At 46.1% G+C, this 16,455-nt stretch overlaps 1 protein-coding gene across 1 annotated transcript in view; it reads left to right on the top strand.

Annotated features, from left to right (window-relative positions):
- The window catches only part of PITPNC1 (phosphatidylinositol transfer protein cytoplasmic 1), a 279,779-nt gene that overhangs the window by 249,573 nt on the left and 13,751 nt on the right, over positions 1-16,455 (top strand). The window contains exons 7-8 of the mRNA XM_066235085.1: positions 10,840-10,995; positions 15,933-15,996. Of these exons, the coding sequence (XP_066091182.1) occupies positions 10,840-10,995; positions 15,933-15,996 (220 nt within the window). The remainder of the gene's footprint in view (positions 1-10,839; positions 10,996-15,932; positions 15,997-16,455) is intronic.

The following is a 16,455-nucleotide window of genomic DNA, read 5'->3' as shown; positions in this document are numbered from 1 at the left end:
GTGTTTTCTCTGGTGCCAACCAATTCCCCAATTCTCTGACACCAGCAGGGTATCTGGTAACTTACTTCTGACACTGTCTACCTGGAGGTAGCATCAGGTCCCCCAAGTTAAAGGGCTCAGTCCCACACAACAGTCGCCCCTTCAGACACCAGTCCCAAGTCCCAGACTACCCTGTGTGTACACAGGCTCTAGGTACACAGCAAGCATTTAAAAAATACAAGCTAAGCCCTGGCCGGTTGGCTCAGTGGTAGAGCGTCGGCCTGGCATGTGGAAGTCCCAGGTTCGATTCCTGGCCAGGGCACACAGGAGAAGCACCCATTTGTTTCTCCACCCTTCCTCTTCTCCTTTCTGTCTCTCTCCTCTCTCTTCCCCTCCCACAGCCAAGGCTCCATTGGAGCAAAGTTGGCCCGGGTGCTGAGGATGGCTCCATGGCCTCCGCCTCAGGCATCAGAATGTCTCCAGTTGCAACAGAGCATCACCCCAGATGGGCAGAACATCGCCCCCTGGTGGGCATGCCAGGTGGATCCCGGTTGGGTGCATGCGGGAGTCTGTCTCTGCCTCCCTGCTTCTCACTTCAGAAAAAAATAAAAAACACAATCTAGTATGATTAGTTGGTCCTCCATCACTTTCTCTGACCACCTGTCTTGAGACCGAGGGCGGGGGGGGGGGCGGTTTGTCTCTTTTGATTTAATCTTCTCCCTCATCCCTAAAAGCCATCAACAGAGGTCACTTTCGAGACTGCTGACTGTTACATTATTTTGTGGTTGTACCTAAATTTTCCATTCTCATGCTCCTTCTTCTCTAAGTGCAGAGTTTGGAGTTTTTCTGAATTATAACTGAAAAGGGCTCAGAACACCCACCACAGCCACCACCACCCCCACCGAGCCACCCCCCACCACCACCGCCCTCTTGTCTGCTTTTCTACATGTCAGACGCACCTCTGGGTCCAGCTCCTTTAAAGGTCATTTTGCCAAGTAGTCACCCCCGGTCATGCAGTGGCTCACTCTAGTGCCAAGAGCAAGCGCTTTAAAAAATAGCACTTTAGCCTGACCAGGCGGTGGCACAGTGGATAGAGCGTCGGACTGGAATGCGGAGGACCCAGGTTCGAGACCCCAAGGTCACCAGCTTGAGCCCAAGGTCGCTGGCTCGAGCAAGGGTCATTCGGTCTGCTAAAGGCCCATGGTCAAGGCACATATGAGAAAACAATCAATGAACAACTAAGGAGCTGCAACAAAGAATTGATGTTTCTCATCTCTCTCCATTCCTGTCTGTCTGTCCCTATCTGTCCCTCTCTCTGACTCTCTCTGTCCCTGCCACAAAAAAAAATAAAAATAAAAAATAGCACTTTAGCCTGACCTGTGGTGGTGCAGTGGATAAACATATCAACCTGGAACGCTGAGGTCGCCGGTTTGAAACCCTGCACTTGTCTGGTCAAGGCACATATGGGAGTTTATGCTTCCTGCTCCTCCCCCCTTTCTCTTTCTCTCTCACTCTCTCCTCTCTAAAGTGAATAAATAAAATAAATAGTTAAAAATAGCACTTTAGGTGTTAACTGCTAACAAAGCAAGAATTGGCAGCTTCTGGCTACAGTTTGCATTAGGGTTTTGGGGTTTTTTTTTTAAGCTGATGCATAGCAGTTGACCCAAGTAAAATTTTAGGTCAGTTCTCAAGCATACACTGAAAAACACATTAGTTCTGTTTGTTCATTTGTTTATTTTAAAAGCCAGCATTACTGAGATATAGTTCAGGGACTATGCAATTGACCCATTTGAAGTGGAGAATTCAATGCATTTTAGTATCTTCACAGTGTGTGCAACCATCACCACAGTCGGATTTAAAACATGTTCATTGGCGCTAAAAAAAAAAAAAAAAAAAAAAAACCCTGATGCTTTAGCTACCACCACCCCACTCTCACCCCTGTGGATTTTCTCCCCCACAAGCCACCTCACCCCAGCCCTAGGCAATCACTAATTTTTCTGTCTGGGTAGATTTCTCTGTTCTGCACATTTCTTATAAATGGGATCCTTCAATATGTGGTCTGTTGAAGCCAGCTTCTTTGAAAGCTCCTTAATTTTAATGTTTATCCCTTTTAGGATTCAAATTCAAGAAATCTTGGTCTAAAGTCAGGGCTAAATTTTACCTGGTTGAAATGCCCATCCTGTGGAGGGGAATGAGAAAATAATATCTGTAACACCTTGGAGTCTTCAAAAAGTGTTCCAGAATGCAGGGGGAAGAAATCTAATAGGTGTTGTTGTTAGTTCATCCCTCTTTTAGGGCTGAGCATGAATTATAGTTACATAATGTAGCAATTCCTAGCCAGTTACTACGTATCCCTTTTTCATTTAACACTTATCAAAACCTTCTCGTTTCAATTAACAGGGCAAGCCCCTGTTGGATATGGTCCTTTGTGGTTCAAATTGAAAGCCTAATTAATCACAGAGACTATATCTTAGTGAAAGTCAGCTAATAATACTGCCTCTGAGCTGGTAGCCACACTCCAGCCATGTTCCAGGTCTCCCGGGGACTTCCCTTTGCACCTCCCAGGTGTGAGACTGATTTTAACAAACATGGGACAGTTTCACCTGGGCTGGGCTAAGGAAGAAACCCTTAATGTCACCTTTGTTCTGTGTCCAAGTGTGAGATGGATAAGGCCTGAAGCTGTGCATGACCTTAGGGAGAGGAAGCCTTCTAAAGAAGAGGTGCCCGCACCGAATGGGTGGCCACTGAGGTCCATGTGGCCCCAGGGAGACAATTCTGGTACCAGCTCACCTTCCTTCATCCAGATGGGCTTTGACTACAAAGGTCAAATTTGTCATCTGCCAAGCCTGGGAAGTACCAGCAGGGTCTGGGGCCAGAGCTCTCACTGTGGATGAATTTAGAAGCCCCCAGCTGTAAGAACTTGCATCCTGACACATTCCCCGGCAAGAGCACTGCTTTCAGAGAATTCCACATCCCCCCATGGTTCCATGCGTGGTGTGAGGCTCCACGCTCTGGGACCGAGCGAGCAAGCTGTTGAAGTCCTAACCCCCAGCACCTGCGAGTGTGACCTTATTTGGAAATTGGGTCCTTACAAAGTTGATCAAGTTAAAATGAGATAGAGAGGACTCTTATCAGTATGCCTGGTATCCTTGTAAAAGGGAGATCTTTTAGACCAGAGATAGATATGCACAGCAGGAGGACGCTGGGAAGACGTACAGGAGAACACCATCTGCAAGCCAAGGAATACGAAAACTGTTAGAAAACCAAACCACCAGAAGCTAGCAGAGAGGCATGGAGCAAATTATGTATAGTCCTCAGAGGGAACCAGCCCTGCCCACACCTTGGTCTCAGACTTTTAGCCTCCTGACCAGTGAGACAATCAAGTTCTGATGTTTAAGACAACTAGCATGTAGTATTCTGTTACCATAGTCTCAGCCATCTGATACCGTTTCCTGCCCTAACTCCAGTGGTGGGAATAGCCAGTTCGCCCTGGTTTAGCAGAACTGATACCTAATTTTTTGTTGAGTTCGGCAAACCGGTTGTTAAAATGGCACTTGTAATCAGGGCTCTCTCCAAGGTGGGTGCCTGGGCAGCCACTCAATATGGAAATCACAAGTTTACATTCCTTACTCCTTTTGTGTGTGTGTGTGTGACAGACAGAAGGAGGGACAGTTAGGGACAGATAGACAGCTCCTTAGTTGTTCATTGATTGCTTTCTCATGTGCCTTGACCAGGGGGCTACAGCAGAGTGAGCAACCCCTTGCTCAAGCCAGTGACCCTGCGCTCAAGCTGGTGAGCCCGCTTCCAAGCTAAATAACAGTTTTATTGTTTTTTTGTCAGGTACTATTTAATATTTTTTTATTAATATTTTAAAACACTGTCTTAATCTAGTTTTGTGTACCTCTTTTATTGTTTTTATTTAAATATTAAATGCATGAAATAATAAACTACCCGTCGGTATATCTTTTTTTTATACTTAAAACAGTCATTAGGGCAGAGAACTGGTTGTTAAATTGTTTGAATCCCACCACTGCCTGACTCAGAAGGTTGCTGGAAGGAAAGGATTGCATTTGTCTGTGTGTAGCTCTCAACTCTTCAAGAGGAAAGCTGCTAAGAAACCCCTAAGACGCTCAAACCCTGTCTGACTACACACAGACCCATTGTGCTGTTGGGAGATAGCTGCCCAGTGTGGTCACCCAGCAGGGAAGCTCCCAGCTTGGCTCCTGCGTGTGCCACCATGTGGTTCCGGAGCCCTCGTGCAATCAGTAAAACCACTTCCTTAGGGGAACAGCTTGCAGTGGGGCAGTCTCCACTGAAACATAAGGCAGAGGGAAAGGAATGGTTCTGAGACAGGAGGCCATCTCCTTGGGCCAGCACCTAGTCATAGCATCCAAGAAGCAAAAGCCCTTCTCTCGGGCTTTCTCCTACCACCGTTCTGATGGACACTGATGATAGGTGACAGCTTCCAGAAAGTGGAAGCGCCCGCCAGCCTTTTACTGGCACAAGGACACCTGCATGATGGCAGAAGTCATATTTTTGTTGGGGCTGATCAACATTTTTCTGTACACACAGCCATAGGATAACAACAAAATGGTCATCATCCCAGAGCACTTCGGATAGTCTCGCTGCTGCCTTCAAGGATCTTAGTGAGATCTGAGCAGACTGCATTATGGTATCTTTAAGGATGTTTCCCTGTCATGTGCCTCTTATCTATCTGGGATGTCTCCTGTGTGTCACATGTCCACTATAGTTTGTCAGACTGGGGCCTTTACCTACATTATCCAATTGAAGCTTTCCAACAACTCCACAAAGGTGCTAGCATTAGCACCATCCTGCTGAGGAGACCACCTGCCCTCTGTCAGGTGCTGCCAGAGCTTCAGATGGGACCCTACTGTCCCCAGGGTATAAAGTTTGGGAGCCCGGGTCTGGAAGTCAGGCAGCTCTGAGCTTAAATTCTGGAGGACTGTGGCGAAGTCAGCAGCCATCTGAGGGTCAGGCTCCCCCATCTGGAACACAGATATTGTATCTTACAGTGGCCCAACCCTGGCTGTGCAGTCAGATCACATGGGGAGCCTCTGAAAGCTGCGTGCTGGACCCCACCAAGACCAGCTGTGTCAGAGGCCAGGATGGGGGGTTAGCTTTGCTAACCCGTCCCCATAGGGGTCTCTCCGGTTCCGGAGGCCAGGAGCCCTCCGGCAAGGTGAGGCTCTCGGGGACAATTCCTTCTTAACTCTTGCAGCTTCTGGTGGCTCCAGGAGTTCCTCAGTCTGTGGCCTTGAACCTTTCATCTCCGCCTCCGACGTCATGTGGCCTCTTCTCTGTGTCTTCTCCATTTCCATTTCTTATGAGGACCCTTGTCACTGGATTGAAGGCCCACCCTCTTCATGTGGGGTGATCTCATTTTGAGATCCTTCACTTCATCATATCTGCCACAAGCTTTTTTCTCAAATAAGATTCCATCCATAGGCATTGGTGGTCCTTTGGTGGGGGACACCATGCAGCCCACTATGGAGCACTTTCATTTTCTTTTGTGATTGCTCTGGCTGGGATCCAGGAGTTTCAAGACATGTCATCTTTAGGGCACACTGAAGTCAAACTTTATGTCTTTTTTAAAAAGGCCAAACTGCCTGGCCTGTGGTGGCGCAGTGGCTAAAGCATTGACCTGGAATGCTGAGGTCACTGGTTCGAAACCCTGGGCTTGCCGGGTCAAGGCACATAAGAATGCTTCTCATTCTCTCTCTCCCCCCGCCAAAAATCAATAAATAAAATCTTTAAATAAAAAAGGCCAAACCCTGAAACCAAAGTGTTCAGGAGGTTTATACCATCAGAGATAAAGGTGCAGGTGTATAAACCTCATTTTGCAATAAGGAAACTGGGAAACGAACAAAGAATGAAGTAAGTGATAGAACAGAGTTCGAGTCCGGACCCAGGTATTGTAGTAGCTGCAGAAACACAAACCAGAAATTTTAAAAATAAAAATGAAGACGTTTATAAGGAAAGTTAACCAGTGTATAAATAGACAATTTAGATATTTATGTTCACAAATTTAGATGAGAAAATGAGAGTTGAAAGTTTCGAGAGGAATGGGCACTGGGGTAGGGCGGGGGACAAGAAGTCGGGTGGTGGCGTCCAAACGGGAAAAGGGGGAAACGTTTGTAACCAGAATGTTTCAGATAAGACCCAAAGGTTAGATTTTTTTTTTCTCATCTTCATTCAAAAGCATTCAGTTGGATGTTCATTTCTGATCCTGAATTTTGCTTAAAGGAGCTCTTGAGTAAATCCTCCCTGTCCTCCCTCCAGCTTTCTGAAAGTGACTCCCTAATTATAGGCCCTGTCTGAGCTTTCCTAGATGAAATCGGCAGCTATAGATAGACACCAAACATGCAAAAACTCAGCACACTGCTGCCGTAAAAAGGCCAATTGTTAATTGCTTCTTTGGCATCTGGCTGTAACAAAAACACCCTTTCCCTATTTAATATTAAAAGCAAATGTAGTAGAAAGTACACTGGCCTGACCTGTGGTGGCGCAGTGGATAAAGCATCAACCTGGAAATGCTGAGGTCGCCGGTTCGAAACCCTGGGCTTGCCTGGTCAGGGCACATATGGGAGTTGATGCTTCCAGCTCCTCCCCCCTTCTCTCTCTCTCTCTCTGTCTCTCTATCCTCTCTCTTCCTCTCTAAAAATGAATAAATAAAATAAAAATTAAAAAAAAAAAAAAAAAGAAAGTACACTGGGCTAGAATTAGGAGAGACTGGGATTCTAGTCCCCAACCTGCTACCAAGTGCCTGGGGTTTGGGGCAGAATATTTCATTAATGCAGGCCTCAGTGCCCTTATCCATAAAATCAAGGACACTAGCATGACCAGACGGTGGCGCAGAGGATAGAGCATTGGAATGGAACATGGAATGGAAGTTTAAAACTTCGAGGTTACCACCTTGAGCGCAAGGTTGCTGGCTTGAGCATGGGATCATAGACATGACCCTGTGATCACTGGCTTGAGCCCAAAGGTTACTGGCTTGAGCAAGGGGTCACTTGCTCTGCTGTAGCCCCCTGGTCAAGGCACATATGAGAAAGCAGTCAATGAACAACTAAGGTGCTGCAACAAAGAATTAATGCTTCTCATTTCTCTCCCTTTCTGTCTGTCCCTATCTGTCCCTCTCTCTGACTCTCTCTCTGTCTCTGTCAAAAAAATAAATAAAAAAAATCAAGGACACAAAACCGAATTATCACTTTCTTTTTCTTTCAGGGACAGAGAGTCAGAGAGAGGGATAGATAGGGACAGACAGGAATGGAGAGAGATGAGAAGCATCAATCATCAGTTTTTTGTTGCAACATCTTAGTTGTTCATTGATTGCTTTCTCATATGTGCCTTGACCGCGGGCCTTCAGCGGACCGAGTAACCCCTTGTTCAAGCCAGCGACCTTGGGTCTAAGCTGGTGAGCTTTTTGTTCAAGCCAGATGAGCCCACGCTCAAGCTGGCGACCTTGGGGTCTCGAACCTGGGTCCTCCGCATCCCAGATCAATGCTCTATCCACTGCGCCACTGCCTGGTCAGGCTGAATTATCACTTTTATCTTAAAAATTGTATCCTGGGCCCTGGCTTGTTGGCTCAGAGGTAGAGTGTCAGCCCAGAGTGTGGAAGTCCCAGGTTCAATTCCTGGCCAGGGCACACAGGAGAGGCACCCATCTGCTTCTCCACCCTTCCCCCTCTCATTTCTCTCTGTGTCTCTCTTCCTCTCCCGAAGCCAAGGCTCCATTGGAGCAAAGTTGGCCCCAGGCATTGAGGATGGCTCCATGGCCTCCACCTCAGAAGCTAGAATGGCTCTGGCCATAATGGAGCAACACCCCAGATGGGCAGAGGATCCCGGTCGGGCGCATGCAAGAGTCTGTCTGACTGCCTCCCCGCTTCTCACTTTGGGAAAATACCAAAAAAGTAATAATAATTGTATCCTGCATCTCAAAAATACACTGCCCTTCTCATTTCCATCTAGCCTGTACCTCATACATTATTTTGCAACATCCTAATATAATTTTGTAGTGCAATGAGGAACCACACACGGATTGAAGCATCTCCATCATTTTCACTGAGTGGGCAGTACCGGTCCAGTCTTATTTGGAACTGACATTTGCTGTGAGGCCCCACAGTTCTTAGTAGCTTTTGAAATGCAATCCACCAGTGGTCCATGTTGGCTATTGCAGAAGATTATTTTATCCTTAAGAAGTCTGGAACAGGCCCTGTTCGGTTGGCTCAGTGGTAGAGCGTCGGCCTGGAGTGCAGGAGTCCCGGGTTCAATTCCCGGCCAGGGCACACAGGAGAAGCGCCCATCTGCTTCTCCACCCCTCCCCCTCTCCTTCCTCTCTGTCTCTCTCTTCCCCTCCTGCAGCCGAGGCTCCATTGGAGCAAAATTGGCCCAGGCGCTGAGGATGGCTTCATGGCCTCTGCCTCAGGCACTGAAATGGCTCTGGTGGCAGCAGAGCGATGCCCCAGATGGGCAGAGTGTCGCCCCCTGGTGCGCATGCCGGGTGGATCCCGGTCGGGTGCATGCGGGAGTCTGTCTGACTGCCTCCCCGTTTCCAACTTCGGAAAAGTACAAAAAAAAAAAAAAAAAAAGAAGTCTGGAGTCTGGAACATACATCTGTGTGACCTGAACTGAAACAGCATCTCTTCCACTACATTGCATTGGTGAAAGCAAGCCAAAGGCCAGTCACAATTCAAGGGGAGGGAGGGCAAATAGCCACACACAGCCCTCCGGTGGTGAGGGGAAAGATGGATGGCCACCATCTTTGGAGATTGTCTCCCATTGTCTCCCTGCTGATCCATCTCTTGATTTATTGTTCTTCTTTTTTTTATTTCTATATTTTTTTATGTTTATTTTATTGATTTTAGAGAGAGAAAAGGAGAGAGCAGGAGGGAGATAGGAACATCTGTTCCTGTATGTGCGCTGGGCGAGGATTGAACTGGCAACCTCTTCACTTCAGGAGGATGCTCTAACCACCCAAGCTATCCAGCCAGCCAGGGCTTCTTTTTCTTTTTCTTTTTCTTTTTTATTTTCTTTTTTTTTTAGAGAGAGAGGAGTGAGAGAGACAGAGAGAGAAGGGGGAGGAGCAGGAAGCATCAACTCCCATATGTGCCTTGACCAGGCCAGCCCAAGGTTTCGAACCGGCGATCTCAGTGTTCCAGGTCGACGCTTTATCCCACTGCGCCACCACAGGTCAGGCAGGCCTTCTTTTTCTATGTGGTATAGAAACACCGGGCAGGCAAGACTTATTCCCATGGCCTTAAACATCAAATCTTTTACTGCAGACTCCATGGTGTTTTGGAAGGGCATTGACACTTCTGCCCTGGACTGCAGGATTACTCAAAGTCTTCGTTGACTGCCTTGGGACTTGCAATCCTGGTTTATGTTAATGGAGTGCTTGCTATGGGCCAGACTCTATGCGTACACCTTTTTCATGTATCATGTTATGAATTTATCATGATCTTTCCAGGCCTGTGCATATAGTTTCAGTGGCAGTTTCTGGGTTGGTTCAGGTAAGAAAACTATAGCATGGCAAAGTTGGTACCAAAGATTCAGAAATACTACCCCACAGTCAAGACCATCAGCCCCTCCCTTGGCAGAAGCGGTTATTCCATTGGGGTCCCTATAATGCATGCTCTTTTTCTTCCCCCACTTCTAGAGTCCCTTTTGTTAAACTTTGTATTCCATTAATTATCTATCTGTCCCACTCTGGTCCCTTTCTACCCTCAGGCCCATCATTTTCCCACAACTGATGCAAAAGAGGAGGGTCCTTGGAGGAAGGCTGGGGAACAGAGACCGTCCAGAGTATGTTCTCTGCATGGAGGGAGGTTCTGGGAGCCACACAGACCACACCTTCCAGACCCCACACAGAGCTGATGCTCTGTTATACCCTTCGGGACACAGAAATCAGATCAAGGAGGAGCATAATGTAACCCCTGCTTCTGTACCATATCCCCAGTGTACAATCAGTAAACACGTGCTTAGGATAACAACTGTTATAACATTACTTTATGCAGGAATGTCAGCAAACCCAGAGCCAATGCACACCCTGAAAAATCCTACTGTGGTAGCATATGGCATTTTTTATTGCATTGCTTTCTTTTTCACAATTTTATTGGTAAATAATTTACAAATTATAGAGTTCACTCATTTAGTGTTCGTTCAGTGATCTTTAGCACACTTAAACAGTTTTGAGCCATCGCCCTAAATCTAATTTTTTTTTTCCTGAAGTTGGAAACAGGGAGGCAGTCAGACAGACTCTTGCATGCGCCCGACCGGGATCCACCCGGCATGCCCACCAGGGGGTGATGTTCTGCCTATCTGGGGCGTTGTTCTCTCTCAACCAGAGCCATTCTAGCACCTGAGGCAGAGGCCACAGAGCCATCCTCAGCGCCCGGGCCAACTTTGCTCCAATGGAGCCTTGGCTGCGGGAGGGGAAGAGAGAGACAGAGAGGAAGGAGAGGGGGAAGGGGTGGAGAAGCAGATGGGTGCTTCTCCTGTGTGCCCCGGCCAGGAATCGAACCCGGGATTCCTGCACGCCAGGCCGATGCTCTACCACTGAGCAAACCGGCCAGGGCCCTTAAATCTAATTTTAAAACATTTTATCACTCCCAAAGAAACTTGGTTCCCATGGCAGTCATTCCCTATACAGTCCCCATCCCCTAGCCTTAGGCCACTAACCTTTCTTTCTCCATAGATATGCCTGTCTGGATAGTTCATGTAAATGGAATTATACAGTGTGGCCTTTGGCGAATGGCTTTTTTCCCTTATTCACTTCACTTTATTTCATACAAATGATAGTTGAACTTTTAAGTTACCATTTCTTTGGTATATTTTTTCCAGGACCCGAAACACTTCAAGTCGGAGAAGACAGGACGGGGACAGTTAAGGGAAGGCTGGAGAGACAGTCATCAGCCCATCATGTGTTCCTACAAGCTGGTGACCGTGAAGTTTGAGGTCTGGGGGCTCCAGACCAGAGTGGAACAGTTTGTACACAAGGTAAGTAAACAAACAGCAGTTCCTGAGCTATAGATGATGCAGCTATCTTCATGGTAAGCTGGAGTAATGACGTACTACAGAGGCACAGGTGCTGAGCCAACTCAAGGTAAAGACCTTGTGTCTAGACAACCCTGATTTCATGAAAATGCATTTTACATGCAGGTTTACTTTTCTTCCACTAATAGATGTTTTACACGTCATCTCCTCTTCTGTGACCTCCATGTCCTTGAGTGAGTGTGTTCAGGAAGTTGGGTGTTCGAAACATATGGAAGCAGCCCAAGTGCCCATCAGTAGACAAGTGGATGAAAAAAGCTATGGTGTATACATAAACAATGGAATATTAGTCAACCATAAAAAAAATGAATGAAATCTGCCCTGCCTGGTGGCACAGTGGATAAAGCACCATCCCAGAGCACCAAGATCACTGGCTCAATCCCGGGGGCACTGGTCTGAGTCCCTATCAGGGCATGTATGAGAAGCAATCAATGGGTACATGACTAAGTGGAACAATGAGTTGATGCTTCCCCCCCTTCTCTCCCTATTTCCTTTTCTCCCTCTCCCTCTCTCCCTCCCACTTTCCTTTTCCCTTTCCCTTTCCCTTCACACCCCTCCCTTCCCCTCACTCTCCAAAAAAAAAAAGGAATAAAATCTTACCCATTTGCAACAGCATGGATAGACCTTGAAGGTATTATGCTAAGTAAAATAAGCCCAACAGAGAAAGATAAATTCCATATGATTTCACTTATATGTGTAATCTAAAAACCAAAATAAACAAACAAAACAGAAACAGACTTGAAGACCCAGAAGATCAGACTGATGGTTGCTCGAGGGGCTGGGGGTTGGAGGACTGGGTGAAAGGGATTAAGAAATACAAATTGGCCTGATCCGGTGGTGGCACAGTGGATAAAGCATTGACCTGGGACACTGAGAACCCAGGTTTGAAACTCCAACATCGCCAGCTTGAGCCCAAAGCTCTCTGGCTTGAAGCCCAGGGTTGCTGGCTTGAGCATGGCGTTACTGGTTCGTGCTGAATCTCACCACCACCACCACCACCCCCCATCAGGACACATATTGAAAGCAATCAGTGAACAACTAAGGTGATGCAACTATGAGTTGATGCTTCTCATCTCTCTCCCTTCTTGTCTGTCTGTTCTCTCTAAAAAAAAGAAAAGAAGTACAAATTGATAGTTATAAAAGAGTCACAGGGAATATAGTCAGCAATACTGTAATAACTGTGTATGGTGCCAGGTGGGTACTGGAGATACCGGGGGACACTTTATAGGCAGTAGGCATGGCCACCATCACAGCAGCCTGGCCCATGCAGGTTCGCATTGGATTCGGACAGACGGTAATAAAACAACAGAGCCACGAACTGGTGGGCCATCATCTTTAATCCTAGCTTGCACCCAGCGGGCAAGTAAAAACACACACTGGGCTCCAAAACCCACTCATTCAGCGCTCACAAAGCTACTGACTTATTCGAGTTTCCTAGAATCAAAGGTTTCTACCTCACTACCCTCATTCTCCTTTGTTCTCCATCTCCTTCTCTCCACACAAACTCTGCACTAACTGACTTCTCTTTCAGCACTCCGCCATCTTGGCTTCTTCTCCTGGCCTCCTCCACATGGCCTTTCTCTGCTTTCAACTCTAATTGCTAATCTCAGGAACCAAGAGAGCAAGTTCCTGGTCTGCCCCACTTTATAGCGCAGAAATCAAAATCTTTAATCCAATATACAAAATAGGGAAGTCTCTAATACAAAGTCACTTATCTGAGGCATGATGGGATTGCGCCACCCCACATTAAAAAGGGTGGGAAAGGCTTAGTCCTAAAACCAAGCCCCAAGATACAAGGATCCTGCCTGCCCACAGCCCGCCCCCAACACACATTAATATAATCAAGCCCATCCCAAGCAATCACCTGGGCAACGGGCTTCCACGTGGACAGCGCCATCTTTAACAAAGTGAGCATAATATATTTCATCTGCCCAACAATAATATATGGTTTTTTAACCACTGTGCTGTACACCTGAAACTAATACCAATGAATGCTGAATGGAAGCTATAATTGAAATACAAAATTTTTTAAAAACCATACTTCTCCCTTTGGCATTGGGCTGATCTATTTCCAGGCATGGGTACTTGTACTTGGTACTTGCGTACTTAGGTTCCAGGTAGAGGCACAGGATTTATCTGTGTGTGCAGTCCCAAGGATAATGCTCACTCAAAAGGTCCTGCAAAGGTAGACCCCAAAGGTAGAAGACACCCCAAGAGGCAGAAAAGAAATCTGAGTAGTCTCATTAGATGGCGCATTGCAGAATTTCCACTCATATAATAATTCTGTCACCAAAGAATGTTAATCTCAAAACACAGATTTCAATTCTATACCCTCTTTGGCTAAACATGTTTATTTTGTAGTAGGAATTCACTTGATAATGATTTAAATTTGTCAGGGTTTTTTTTTGTATTTTTCTGAAGCTGGAAACGGGGAGAGACAGTCAGACAGACTCCCGCATGCGCCCCACCGGGATCCACCCGGCACGCCCACCAGGGGGCGATGCTCTGGCCCTCCGGGGCGTCGCTCTGCTGTGACCAGAGCCACTCTAGCGCCTGGGGCAGAGGCCAAGGAGCCATCCCCAGCGCCCGGGCCATCCTTGCTCCAATGGAGCCCTGGCTGCGGGAAGGGAAGAGAGATACAGAGGGGAAGGAGGTGGGGTGGAGAAGCAAATGGGTGCTTCTCCTATGCGCCCTGGCCGGGAATCGAACCTGGGTCCCCCGCACGCCAGGCTGATGCTCTACCGCTGAGCCAACCGGCCAGGGCCTGTCAGGGGTTTTTAACATGACCCCTGTCCTCATGGAAAAAAGTGGGCAATGCAGTGTACAGTGTTGTGCATTGCCCTTTGTAACTCCTTCCATTTCCATATAAATAAATGCTGCCTGAGTCGTCTCTGCATTCCAGATAGCCTGGGTCTCTGTTTATTTTTCCACTTAAAAACTGATTTTAAAAAATAGCTTTCTGAAATTCTTTTGGAAGAATTGGAATTTAACCTTAACATACTGATTTTTTTGTTACTTTAGATAGATTTGAATATGACAGAGGGTGGCACTTGATAATAAAATGTGTAAATCTTGAATTTAGGTCCAAGGAATGGACTGAACTTGGGCTCATGATCATAGCAGACCCTGGAACAAATTTGAGACAGAGAAGTGTGTAGAAATCAAGTTCCAGGACCTCCTATTGTCCTGCTGTGTCCCAGTCACTAAGCAGGAAGGCAGTCAGGGCTCCCAGAGTAAATATTTCCAGCTTCAGCTCTGTGTCTGTCTCAGGCTGTTCCTTCCTTGACTTTCTGCAACTTTCCCTTTTTTTAACCCAAAATGATCTCTCACTAGGGCCCCTACCCCAGTTCGTTTTATTATTTCCTGCTCTCACAAAGCATATGTAGATTGCCACAGGGTTCATTGTGTCTCTTTAATCACAGAAGATTTTGGCTAGTTTTGAGACTGTTTCTTTAAAACACCTGTAAAAATGACACTCCAGTCACAAGCATGCCCACTGCCCAATTGCAAGCAGTAATGAAGTGTTATCAATGCCCCAAACGTGCCTGTTTGGCACAGGAGTTGCAGATGGCTGTCTGAGGCTCGCATTTGCATGGGCGCCTATCTCTGAACACCTTTGTTTTTTAAGAATCTTTTAACAGTTAAGGGGGGGCGGGGACATTCAAAAGTGAGTCATTAGCACATTACTGAATTCTCATTTCCAAGCAAACAGCTGTGTTGTGCCGAGTGTAACAGGGTGTACTTACTTACGGATGCCTCAGTGCTGTGCTTTGGAGTCCCATGGATTTGACGCATTCAAGTGTGGACGGCTCCACATTGCTGCTGCTTTTCATAGCATGTCTCCCCGTAAGCCTCACTAGATAGCCAGAGTCCTGGAACAGTAAACACTATTATCAATGCTTCCCTTGTGTCTGCACACTCACCAAATTAAAATCTTTCATTTATTGAAATGTGCTTGAATGTTCCACGAGTGGTTTTTCACAACTGATGGGTTTGTCTGGCAGGAAGGAAGGAACGTTGGAAGGAGAATGAATGCTCGTGTCCAAGAAACATAAAAAGGCATCTTTATGAAGGAGCAAAAAAAAAAAGGAATCCCATGAAATAAAAGCACTTGAACAGTGTCACACACAGACTATATTTATTATTTTCCTTTGTCCACCGTCAAGAACAGTTTCATTCCGTTTGTCTCCAGTCATGCTCGTCATTGCCCTGTGTCCTGTTCTGGTTCAGGTCTCTTATGTTACCTCTTTCCATAATGGTTGACTCCACTTGCTTTTTTCCTCCTTCCATTACATGATAGTCAAGCCTATAAATATATTTACTCATCACATATCCCACATCTTCAATTATTTAAAGAAAATTAGCCATATTTACAATATTGTACAAAATTTATAATATCTGAGAAGAATATTAAGTGATCTTTAATTTAAAGTGACTTGCTGCTCAGAAAAGTCCTTGATCTCTAACATTTATGGCTTCATGGCACACATGAGAATACACCCTTCTACCTATGAAAAGTTGAACTTGTTTTAGGTAAAGATAAACAAAGAGGAAAATCTCAAAGTGATATAAAAGAAAAAGCCTGGATAGTAATTCCATCATTGCCATGTGACTGCCAAGTCGCTGTCTCAGTCATACACACCTCCAGCCCAACTTTCAGTAAGGTGGACATTAATTTACACCAAGGACATGCCCACTGTGGAAAGGGCTAAGGGTACACAAGTACAGTATCTGTGTGTGTCGAATATAATTGTCATTACAAAAGGACAGAGGGCTGGAGAAATTGATGATTGCCAGGATTCCTAGAATTGGGAACAATCTATTTTCCAAATAGTTTTCATCAAACATGGTATTATTTCAACCTGCGTCTATTACTGTTTTAGGTGGTCCGAGATATTCTGCTGATTGGACACAGACAGGCTTTTGCGTGGGTCGATGAGTGGTATGGTAAGTCAACTTCCCCAAAATAACTTGTAGAACAAGTTCATAACGTATTGGCTTGGGATTTCAGTCCATCTGGCTTCAGACGCTACCTGGAAGACAACAACAAAGGCAGGGCTACTGCCTCCTGTATCGGAAATATCACTGTTTACAGAACATAATGAAGGAAAATGTAATGGTAGAAGCTTGGTCTAAAATAACTGCAGTATTTCACTTTTGACTAAGTAAGACCTCAGTGTGTTTGATGCTTGCATGCTTGACTTGCATACAGGACTCCATAATTCTCTGTTGGATGGGTTTCAGCCTCATCCTAATTTATACTAAACTTCAAGATCAAAGCTGTCTCAAGCATCATACCAACTGGAAGCCGTCCTTTGATTCAGAGATCACTTGAAACACTCCCTCACCAAAAGCAAGGGTTCTACAAGAATTCAAGGGCAGAGTCATAGGCGGTACCCCCTTAAT

This window comes from Saccopteryx bilineata, chromosome 6 (genome assembly GCF_036850765.1).
Source record: "Saccopteryx bilineata isolate mSacBil1 chromosome 6, mSacBil1_pri_phased_curated, whole genome shotgun sequence".
Taxonomy (NCBI): domain Eukaryota; kingdom Metazoa; phylum Chordata; class Mammalia; order Chiroptera; family Emballonuridae; genus Saccopteryx; species Saccopteryx bilineata.
Note: the sequence above shows the minus strand (reverse complement) of the source record. Positions and strands in the feature narration are given on the sequence as shown.